At 38.1% G+C, this 12,021-nt stretch overlaps 1 protein-coding gene across 5 annotated transcripts in view; it reads left to right on the forward strand.

Annotated features, from left to right (window-relative positions):
• Positions 1–10,489: 10,489 nt before the first annotated feature.
• The window catches only part of larp1b (La ribonucleoprotein 1B), a 64,977-nt gene continuing 63,445 nt past the window's right edge, over positions 10,490–12,021 (forward strand). For all 5 annotated transcript variants that reach the window (XM_055156012.1, XM_055156018.1, XM_055156033.1 and 2 more), the window contains exon 1: positions 10,490–11,232. In XM_055156012.1, the coding sequence (XP_055011987.1) occupies positions 10,890–11,232 (343 nt within the window). In that variant the 5' untranslated portion in view covers positions 10,490–10,889. The remainder of the gene's footprint in view (positions 11,233–12,021) is intronic.

Consider the following 12,021-nt stretch of genomic DNA (forward strand, 5'->3'; position numbering starts at 1 on the left):
TACTACTACTACTACTACTACTACTACTACTACTACTACTACTACTACTACTACTACTACTACTACTACTACTACTACTACTACTACTACTACTACTACTACTATACTACAAAATACTACTACTACTACTACAACTACTACTACTACTGCTGCTGCTACTCTACTACTACTACTATTAATGCTACTACTACTACTACTACTACTACTACTAATACTACAAATACTACTACTACTACAACTACTACTACTACTGCTGCTGCTACTCTACTACTACTACTATTAATGCTACTACTACTACAACACTTACTACTACAAATACTATGACTGTTTCAAATACTACTACTACTACTAGTAGTAGCAGTAGTAGTAGTAGTAGTAGTAGTAGCAGTAGTAGTAGTAGTAGTAGTAGTAGTAGTAGTAGTAGTAGTAGTAAAGACACCTTGCCTGTGTATAAACGTGACATGTGAGAGAATTATTGTAACTTTAAAGTTGCACTATGTAACTTTTCAGTTGGAGTCTGTCACCTTTTTGTTTCTATGGATATACAGTATTATTGATTGAATGTTCCACAGTGTGACATTAAACAGATCTACTTTACATTTATTCAAATACAGGTGGTTTTATGTGTCAAAAACACCTAGAAAAACAGACATTGTGACTGTGAGCGGGGTCGCCTCTCCACAGATCTGCCCTGTAACGTGGTCAAGTTTAGTCTCCGTGAAGATAGACATACTGTGGAACATTCCAGATAAATAATAATAAATAATAACATCTCCATGGAGAAAAGCATTTGATGGATCCTCCACCAGAAAAGTTACACAATGCAGCATTTAAGTGTCCATCAAAAGCACAATATAAGGCCCAGAACTTGAGTTGATTCCTAAAATGATTGTGAATGTGGTGCCGATTCTCCCCATGAAGCTGCTCAGAGAAATCCAGAGACTTCATGGACTATGAGCAGCAGAAGTATCTTTATTTTAATTGTATATCTCTGCAAAACCTGTCATTTCACTTGTATCTTTATTGTTCTCCTGTTGATTTATTTTCCCCTCACTGGCAGGAGTCTCTGTTCAGTCCTGGTGTTTCCTGCAGAGGGCGCTCCAGAGCTCAGTAAAGTCAAAGTGGACTTTCAGGTTTGAACTGTAGCTTTCAGTTCACTTTCACTACTCTTACTTTTACTACTGGAAATCACTAAATATATTCATTTCTCTTGTGTGCATGTGTGCATGTAAGTCAGTTAATACAAGTATAATGTTTGAGTTTCTATTTGAAAATATAACCTTGTGAAAAGTGTCAAGTGTCAAGTATAGTCTCAGTTCTCTAATATGAATCACACTGACGTCACCACGAGGTCAGTTTGAGATAAAGCTTTAATATTAATCATCTTCTTGTGTGTTCAGAGGCAACTGTTTTCAAAAACAACATTACTGATGTTCTGAAGCTGTTTATTCAGACAATAGAACTGCGCAAAGTCTCTGGCCAAGACTTGAGTTTTTAATTTAGTTTTTCTTAGAAGGGACAATGTACAAAGAAACAGAGATGCTCTAGTTTCCTTCTGCAGTGTGTGGTTTGAGCCTTACCTTTGTGTTTCTAATGTGTTCATAGTGAATGTGAGGATTAAACCCAGATTAAGTCAGGACTAAACCAGGACTAAACTAGGATTAAGACAGATCGAACCCAGGTCTAATTCTTGAGTTGAGTCAATAGGTACAAAAGTTTAACGAGAACAAAACAAGGCCTGTATCAAGACAAAATCTGAACTCTCTACAACTGTACAACAACTCACCCTTATGGAACAGATAATACTCCCTACAACTGTACAACAACTCACTCTTATGGAACAGATAATACTCCCTACAACTGTATTAAATATGTTATATTATATTATATTATATTATATTATATTATATTATATTATATTAGATTAGATTAGATTAGATTAGATTAGATTAGATTAGATTAGATTAGATTAGATTGTGATGTGTGACTTCTGTGTCAAATAATTTCCCTTGTGGATCACTTCGATACAGGAAGTGCTCCACTGTGTTTTTAAACTCCACACATCTTCACTAGAATCATTTGGATCATTTCAGCTCTGGAATCACCAGTCTCTACTGAACTAAAGGTAAAAGGAGCTGTTCACTTGAAGACTACCACTTCATGACATCACAAGGTGGAACATTTGGAGCTTTGGAGATGTAGATAGAATCATAATGCAGAGTTCCTCAAACATTTGAATGAAACAAAACACAACTTCTGCTCTGTTTTGGAGGAGATAACAACATTCTAACACAGCTTAAAGCTCACAAGAGTCACTTTTGTGTAATACAGGACTTTTAAACTCTGAGCTCTGAGCTCTGAGCTCTGAGCTCTGAGGTCCAGCTCCAACTTTGTCGTTCCAAAAACGAGATTGGGGTGACTGGGCCTTTTCTGTGGTTGGCTCCAAACTTTGGAACACAGTTCTTGAAAATGTCCCTTCAGTCAATTCTTTTAAGTCTCATTTAAAAACACACTTTTACTCACTGGCTTGACAACTGTGTTCTCCTCTGACTGCATTTTATTGATTTTATTTGCTATTTTTCTATTTTTTTATGTTTTTTGATTTGCTATTTATTTATTTGATGCTTTATTTTATTTAATGTGTTCATTCATATCATACCCAGCACTTTGGATGCTGTGTGTTGGTAAAATGTGCTACACAAATACAGCTGGGTTGGATTAAACATTTCAGAACTGGTCGGAGGATTTGAGTTTCTTCTCTGTAGACTGATTTGCTAATAGCAGTGATCACAAACAGTCCTTGAGACATACACACAGAATAAAAACAATTCACAAAAGAAACAGTAAATATTAAAAAAGCATTAGTAGTCCATAAACAACATTCTATAGACTAATGTTGAGGAAAACAACCTTTTCCTCACGGGTTTGTTTCTGCTTAGATAAAAATGACACTTGAAACAGAAATAAAGTCGAGATAATTGACTTTTTCCAATATTAGAAAGTCATACTTGTACAAGGAGTGTGTGCTGACATTCCCATGCAGAGACTGAATATTTATGTCTATATAATGATTTATACCCAAACTAAAGTGGGAGGGAGGCTATCGTGGTTTAGATTTAGCGCCTCTTCGTTGGTGCACAGGTCAGCCAGGCCTCTTGGCACGTTCCACAGTCCAACTCCATCCAGGGTGTTATCTGGTTACCAAGTCATGACATCATCCCTATCAGTAGTTCTTGTCCTATATACTTAGTTTGCTATTAGATAAATTGGAATATCTTACATTTGTTTTAACATATATCTATGATTGTCACAGCTGTGATCAGAGCTCTTATCTTCAAATGACCTCGGTACAATCATGAACAAGTGATTACTGTATTTTCTGCACTATAGGGCGCACTTAAAAGCCTTTAATTTCATCCAAAAACAACTGTGCGTCTTATAATCCAGAGCGCTTTATATATGAATTTATTGGAGTGTCTTAGTACGACTTTAGTAAAGTACAAAGCCGCTCCACTTACAGCATTATGGCTCCCGTAGTCAGGAGCATCAGGAGTAATACAGACTGTGATTCCTTTTAATATCAAAATGCACCTGTCAAGAGACACGCTCACAACACCCACTTTAAACTCAAGACTGTTCTAAAGTGAAAGTGCGAGCTGCGTGGGAGCAGTGGATGAGAGGAGGAGAACACACATTCACCAAGACAGAGTGACAGCGCCGAGACACTTACACCACGATCTGCCAACGGATCATGGACGCCCGGGCTAAAGATCAGGATCAACTGTGGTCCGAGCTTTCACCAAGACCAGAATCATCACTGAACTGAACTCCAGGGAACAGTAACCACACTGACTCGGATAATGACGAGAGGGATGTGGACGTGTGGACGCCGGAATCACCCAACTGTTTGAACTATTATGACTTATTGTGAATACACGAACAATTTAGCGTCTCAGACAGGATTTTTTTTACAATTGAACAAAGTTGAGAGTTATTGTGAACGTGTTAAATAAAGTTTGATTGACTTATCTAACTGTTGTGTTTCGTTTAATACGCCTTATAGTCCGGTAAAATAGACCATTCAATGACAGTGCAATTTATAATCCAGAGCACCTTATAGTGCAGAAAATATAATATACAAAACAGCTCAGCCTAGTTATTTATCCTAACACTAATACTATTTCATAGAGATGGGGGCGGGTTTGGTTGTGATACACTCTTGAGTTCTTGAGTCTAATCATGAATAGAAATGTGAGTTTTGGGGGGGTTTCTGGTAAAGCACAGTGTAATCAACAAGGAAAATGATCTGTCCATTGCCCCAGTCTGAGAGTGTGACGTCTTCATCTTCTAGAATCTAAATTCCCTCTTCCTCCTGCTCTGTTTCAGCGTGTCGGAACCAGCCCACAGTGATTTATATGACACTTTTTGCTTCAGTTTCAGCCCAAAGGAGAGAGAGAACTTTTAAAAACATTTACAGAGCTGGTCCAACTCATATTCCCATCAAATATAAAGTTATAAAAGTCTAAAAATGGTATAATAGTAAAATGGTAAAATAAGTTTGTTTTTTTAAACAGGAAATCCTCTTTTTTTCACAAATCAAACCAATATCATTTATATATTTACATACAAGTGCAAGTACAGTCATGTTTTCCTGAAATGTGAGCAGTGCTGGAAGGTTAACGAAGTACAAAAGTAAAATTACAATACGTTAGGTATCTGTACTTTGCTTAAGTACAATTTACACTGGATATTTTTACTTCACTACATTTGAGAGCAGATGTCTTTACTTTCTACTTCACTACATTTTAGATCTTGGATGAAAAGTAAAAAGTACTTTTCTTTACAGTTTGAGAGCTGCTGAAATGCCTGGGACTTATTTGAGCACATTTCATTTGAGTTGACTTGAATTGATTTGAGTTAACATCCCAATTTTGAGCAAATTAAATTCACAAAACGGTGGCATGGTGGCTGAGTGGTTAGCACTCAGCCCTTGCACTCAGCCCTCACAGCAACGAGATTCTGGGTTCAATGCCTGGGTGTTTTTTTTGTTTTGTTTTTGGAGTTTGCATGTTTCTCTCTGTGTCTGGATGGGTTTCCTCCAGGTGCTCCGGTTTCCCCCATCAACCCAAAACATGCTCCAGGTCTCCAGGAAGAACAGTTGATAGTCAAGGTCAGTTAAATACAATAAGCACTGATGGTACAAACATCTCTCCTGTTAAGGTTAATGCAAAAATTGTGCGCTGTCCCTGTCTCATATAAATAAATAAGTAATTAAATAAATAAAAACACAAAAGCAGATAGAAAAATTAAGAAATGAATTGAATCACTTTAAATCTGCAGCACAGCAAAAACTAGATGGTTAAAATTTCAGGGTAAAATAATTTTGAGATGTTTTAAACTCTTTGAAAGTGAAATGTGTGTTAGAGTTGGGGTTATTTGCCAGAGTTGATGTGGTTGAAGTGAATGTTAGTGCTTGTGTCCGTTTAACTTTCCTTAGTGTTAATTTGGCTCCTCCCACCACCACTTCAAACTCCCACGAGAGTAGACCAGTTTGAACCAGTTTTGTTCAGAATTTCATCTTAAGTTAACTCAAATAAAGTGTAAAAATAAAACACCTCTGTGTGTTGTTTCGTTAAATCAGGAAAACTCTACAAAGTGTTATCTGTTTACTCTCAAAACATTAAAGTAACTCTTGATTTCAGGTTAAACAGGAACTTTGGTCCAGTGTTATTTAATGAACATTTCCAAACATGTTAAATTAACTCTAGAACAGTCCCCTGTCCCCTGAGGAAAGCCATAGGCTGAAACGCGTCAGGACTTTTTAAGTTGTCCATTAAGACATGCTGTAAACTAATAAAGGCATTTTATTTTGAACCAGTGAGTGCCTTGGTTTTTTTTGCATCTTTTAACTCTAGAACAGATTGGACTCAGATAAACCCTGAGAAAATATTCAAATTGATTCTGTGAGAGTCAATTTTAACTCTCCACTTTTTGTTGTGTAAATTTTCTATGAAAATCATTACATTTCATCATTTAATTGCTCTAAAAATCTCTGCAAAATACTTTTACTTCTTACTCTATAAGCGCATTCTTAAACATATACTTTAATACTTTTACTTAAGACCACATTTGTATCTGTACTTTTACTTAAGTAATAAAACCGAGTACTTCCTCCAGCACAGAGTATGAGGTGAGCTCTTATGTAAACGAGACCAACAACAACCACTTTCTTTGATGTTATTTGTTTATAGGATTTGCATAAACTTACTCAAACACACTGCAACGTCTCCCAGGTAACAGCTTAAAGCTGCACTATGTCACTTTTTAGCAAAGAAATTACCACAAAGTAAGTTTTTGTTTTAATTTGGTTGTGTTCATTGCAGAAAAACAGAGAAAAACATGTGTCTTTACTGAGTGGGCGTCTCCACAGACCTGACTCTTATTTGATCTGGAGGAACTTCATCCTGTTTGTTTCCATGGAAATGTTGCTCCTTTCACTGTAATATTCCACAGTATGGCATTAAACTGTCTACACAAAAAGTCTGGTTTTAACTTTCTCCTGGGATCATGCAGGTGATGAGCCTCTTCTACAAAGTTACATAATGTGGCTTTAAGTACAGAAATGTTGATACAAAGGAAACATTAGCGTTAATCTTACAATGATTTAGATCTGGCCAAGGAAATCCCAGAATAACTGTATAAACCGAAGCCAAAATAAACAAATCCTTTTTTTAAGAGTGGTGTGGTTTAAATTTGATCATCAGAATTGTTTTGTATTTCCTCTTTCAGTTTTATTTTTGTAATAATGAAAACAAAACATTCTTTAAAGCTGCTTAAGGCCCTAAGTTGAGCAATACAAAGTAAAGTGAAGTCAACATCTGCAAAACTAAATGAAGATTGTGAGATGTTATCAGTCTGAAGTCCTGTGTTGTTTTGCTGTAGGGCAGGAGCAGACGGGGCCCCTGTTAATGTGCTCGAATCAAACTAGAGTCTTGGATTGTGCCTCTGGAGCATTTGCGGCGACCGTCTTCTGATTATAGCAGAACAGTTCTTACAAAAAATCAGTTGACATTTAACATGTTGCTTTAGATTTCCTAACAATCCTAATGATGCAGGAAACTCTACCTGTGTCCGCCAGGTCCTTTTTTCTCTCAATTATGAAAACGAATATTTGTCTTGTAACAAACACACTGCTTTGTTCTGTTGTGGCAAAAATGATATATCTCTTGAAGATAAATAATGAGTTTTTGGAATATAGACCAAGGTTTATTTTCGTTACAGCAGATATGGACAGAGCCTAGACCTGCCCTGACCACAGACCAACAGCCTCTCTCCAACAGCAGTGTGTCCCTACCACATCTTGCCCCATCTTCCAAGTATCTGCCCAGTCTCTCCCCCAGTATTTGAGCTCTGAGTATTTAACCAGAAATACAAGTTACATACATATCAAAGCAGAGTGACTTTGGTTTCAGAGGCTGGTGCTAAATGAACATACAGTTGAGGACAACAAAGTGCTTCCTGAAGGAGGAGACAGTTGTGTGTGATGAACCTTTACACATGTTAATGACTGCTCTGGGTTTCAGGTACAAATCACATTCATTTACACAAAGACAGAATGAGAGAAACCTTTCCACAGTCTACATTTCTATCACAGTTCTCTATAAGTAACACTCAGCACTTTCACCCTTCACTTTCAAACAGCACATGTGATCACACACAGCACTTTACACTGATTTACACATGTTACAAAAGACACTGCGCAGAACTGGTTTAAAAAATGTATTTCTTGTCTTTCCTTTTTCCCGTTTTTAATCCTGAGGCACAATGGCACTTTCACTGACAGCTGCTGGGCCCTGAAGAAAAAGGTCACATTATTAATTAACCAATTACCTTTTAAATTGAGTAGAGCAATAGAAATGGTCCAGTATATCTGTTTGGAATGTTTGAAGTGTTGTTGTGTGTGTTCGTGTAGTTTAGTGTTAATGAATGGTGTTGTGTTTTGCTTTGTACTTACCTGCTTTTTCTTCTGTGTAAGTCCTAAAAGAGTCACCCCAGAATCGAGCTCCCTCTTGGTTTATGGGCTTTATTGGTGTATGGGTTTTAAAGTTGACTTGGTGAATGGTGTTGGGGTTTTGATGTATATAGTTTGGGGCTTGGGGTTTGTTTTATGGAGTGTTAGGATGATATTTAAAGCTGATGTTCATTTTTACCATCCCGGTTTTAACTTTTGTATTTTACCCAATCAGCAATCAGTCAGAGCAGATAAAATCGATCTGTGTTCTGCTGCTGGAGGGAAACTGCTGTCTGCCTCCATTTTGCACCTCACACTTTTTGCACTTGCACTTTTGAAAAACTAAACATAAAACTGTGGAGCACCTCTCCACCTTTGTCTGTCACTGAAGCCCAACCTGCTCACGGTCAACTGACGTCACACGCCCTAAAACACTACACCAGTCTAGACTCAGGCTGGAAGGTAACAACGAACAAAATAAAAGTACAATACTTAAGTACAAATTTTAGGTATCTGCACTTTACCTAATCAACCATGTTTTACTGAGGCATAGGCAGTGCTGCAAGGTTAACAAAGTATTCTTTAGGTATCTGTACTTCACTTTACTTTACATTATACAGTGGATACTTTTACTTCACTACATTTGAGAGCAAGTATCTGTTCTACTCCACTATATTTTAGATCTGGACTGAAAAATTTAAGTACTTTTCTTTAGCGCATTTAATTCATGTTAATATCCCAAACTTTCAGAAAACCAAATACACAAAAACACAAAAACAGATAGAAAATCACTTAAAATCTGCTGCTAAATTCTTGATCAAAATCATTACATTTCATCTTGTAACTGTTCTGAAACTCTGCAAAATACTTTTGACTCTTAAAGTACATTTTTAAACAAGTACTTTAATACTTTCACTTAGTAAATTTTCTCATGTGATACTTTTATTTTTACTTGTGTAACTTTTTACCTTTGTATGTGTACTTTTATGTGGTACTTCCTCCTCCACTGTCTAGAATTAAACACAAGACCATTGGTAATTATTCTGTTTACTATATTTGTTTTCAGTATTTTTACATTTGTATTACAGTAGAACAGTTTTTTTAACCTTCTCGAGTTGCAGCACATTTTTAAATAGTTTGATTAAATGTGACGAAGCCGCAGCCAGAGCATAAAATTAGGTGGAGTTAAAATCTGAGTCACTGCGATGTTTGAATGTTGCAGCAACGGTTGTGTCAGCGTCTGTACTGGTTATTGTTTGAATAACTTTTTTAAGAATTTGTATTTGTCAGAGTACTCTTCTAGCAGCATACTTTTACTTCTACTTGAGTCATATTTGTATGAAGTAACAGTACTCTTACTTGAGTAAAAGTCGTGTTTCCTCTTCCCACTGTGAGTGAGTCTAAAGTGACAAAAGCTTCATGTGACAATCTGAAATGATTTGAACATTTGTGTTTCTTGCAGCTGCTTCACATCTGATTTAGTTTGTCTTGTTTTTGTCTCTGTCCTTTGAATATTATTTCATCTTTTATCCTTCCAGTTATATTCACTACAATCAGATGTTATGTCCCAACAGTTACTCTTTAAGTTACTCTGACTTAGTTCTTTCCCAAATATTTTTTCTTATTTCTTGGACCACTTCTTTGTACTTCTACTTTAGTCTAACTTTAGTCTTAGATTTTCTCCTTTAGCACCTGCCAAGTTTCACATAACATTGATTAGAACCCTGCATTAGGTTTTAACATCCAAAAGATGATTTAGGAAGAGTTTGCCTCCACCAACACCATGCGTTTCTTCTTCTTCTCTTGATCTACCAGAAACATTTTGAACAGTTCCTGCAGCAGACTGGACTCATGATGAGACTTTCAGAAGCTGCTCAAACTGTGCATCCAGGAAAGTGTCAATAATGTTGCTGAAAGAAGATGAAGTTTATTCAAGATTTAAACTGTAGAACAAAGAATGAAGATTAGAAACAGGATCTACTGCAGGAGTCAAAGACACAGGAGCATCTTTAGTGACAAAGCAACAAACACACAGTGGAGCTGGACTTTATAAGACACTTTTTATGGACGTTATGGACTTTCTAAGCAGCTTTTATAAACGTCTAAATAATTTTTATGCAAGTTTCAGTTTGTGTTTGCAAAATAAAATGAGAAATTATTCGAATAGGCCTTATTTATTTGGTTCTATGTTAGAGTTTAGGCCCTATAGGACAATTTTCAAGTGTCTTGAGCCTCTAAAGTGTCCTCTAAATATGAATTTAAGTTGCATAAAATTTGGACCCAAATATTTTGGCCAGATATGGAACCAAATGCAGAGTTCTAATCTAGAGAATCTACAAAAACATTGTTGGACCACCCTACGGGGACGTGTGGTCCCTCCTCGTGCTCTAATGTCCTTTTGAGTCTCTGTGTGACATGAGGCTGAGCTGCAGTGACACGGAGCGGCCGCTAGGGGCTGGCTCCGTGTTTACAGCAGAGCAGAGCGGCGCTGCAGCGTGGACTGGCATTTCGCACCGGAGGAGTTTTTAAAGTTCCTAAAACTCTACACGGGGGCGTTCGCGTTAGTGTCTTTTGCATGGTGGCCTTTTAACAGACTTTGATTTGGATTTCTGATGCTGTTAGATCATTATTAAGCTCAGAAAAGCGATCGTTTTAGCTGGGAACTCCTGCATGGTCGCTCGCTTAGCTCACGTTAGCCGCTGGAAGCTACTTCGAGGCTAAAGCGAGCTACAGCGAGGTCCACAGCTGCTTTCCAACAAGTGCATTGAGGAACTTTTAGATGTGGTCATATCTTGAGATTTTCTTTGTTTTTCTCTTGGATAAAAGGACCAAAAGTTCACACTGGATTTAACAGAAGAGCGAGCACAGCAAAAGCAGCATGTCCGCAGACGTAGAGAGCAATCCGGGCGAGTGTGGTTTGACAGCCGCGGTGAGCCCGAGCACTGGAGCGGAGGACGGTGACCAAAACAAGCCCGGACCTGCGAAAGAACTGGACAAACAGGCTCAGAAAAGCACAGACACCCCGCAGCAAGGAGATGAAGCGAAGACCCCAAAGAAAAGTAATGAAAACGACAAGGAAAACGAGCAAAACGGAGCAGACACGAGTGAAAGCGTCAAGCGTAAAATCGTGGAAGCTCCTCCGCCTAAAGTGAACCCATGGACGAAGAGGACCACAGGACGCGTCCCTATAAATAATATCACCTCCAGCAGTCAAGAGAAAGGTAATACGCTTTTCAGTGCAAGACTTGACCAACTGACTGGACTTTGCGATCTGTTGACATGGCAGTGTTGGAGAGCGTGTTCTGGTGCGTAATTTTATGGGAATTCCGCTTGAAAACGTGTGCCAAACGGTGCCAAAAACAGTAGGCGCTTATTCGGACGCATATGGACCACTTTAAATGTCAAGATGTGTTGATGGTGGCACATTTTCCCCCATCCCCCCCTGCGCACCACGTGTTGAACCCTGACAATTGCTACTTCTTTAGCCTTTAGCCGCTTAGCTCGCGTTGGTTCACACTGGAATGCGTAATTGACTGTTTGGATGAGCGTCTACGGGCTTTAAATGAGCATGACAGCTAGCCAGAACGTTAAAATCAGTGGGGAAGATTGTTGTTTTAGTGCTAGGAGCAGGGTAGAGATAGGCTAGCTGCTGCTACTGGTGGGGTTGCACTATACAGAGACACGTTTTGCATGTCCAATGGCCTGGCTCAGTGCTGTTCCTCCCACCGCGCACAGAGCTGTCAGAGGAGAGAGACAGCCCAGTGAAAGCTTGGGAAATATGTGTAGATTGCTCCACACTGACTGTACAGGTGTAAAAGTTCAAAGTTGGACAAGCCCTGATACGCCCCTCCCTGTTCATAGTAACGCACTCACCGTATCTTCTGACTTTGTATGGATAAGCAAATTTAGAAAGATAACATTTACACATCATTTTCATTAATTGTATGTATGTGTATTAGGGTGGTCCAAACATTTTTTTTAGATTCTCAGGCCAACCATTTCATCATGCT

This window comes from Boleophthalmus pectinirostris, unplaced genomic scaffold (genome assembly GCF_026225935.1).
Source record: "Boleophthalmus pectinirostris isolate CB_2022bp ecotype Guang Dong unplaced genomic scaffold, ASM2622593v1 HiC_scaffold_10, whole genome shotgun sequence".
Taxonomy (NCBI): domain Eukaryota; kingdom Metazoa; phylum Chordata; class Actinopteri; order Gobiiformes; family Gobiidae; genus Boleophthalmus; species Boleophthalmus pectinirostris.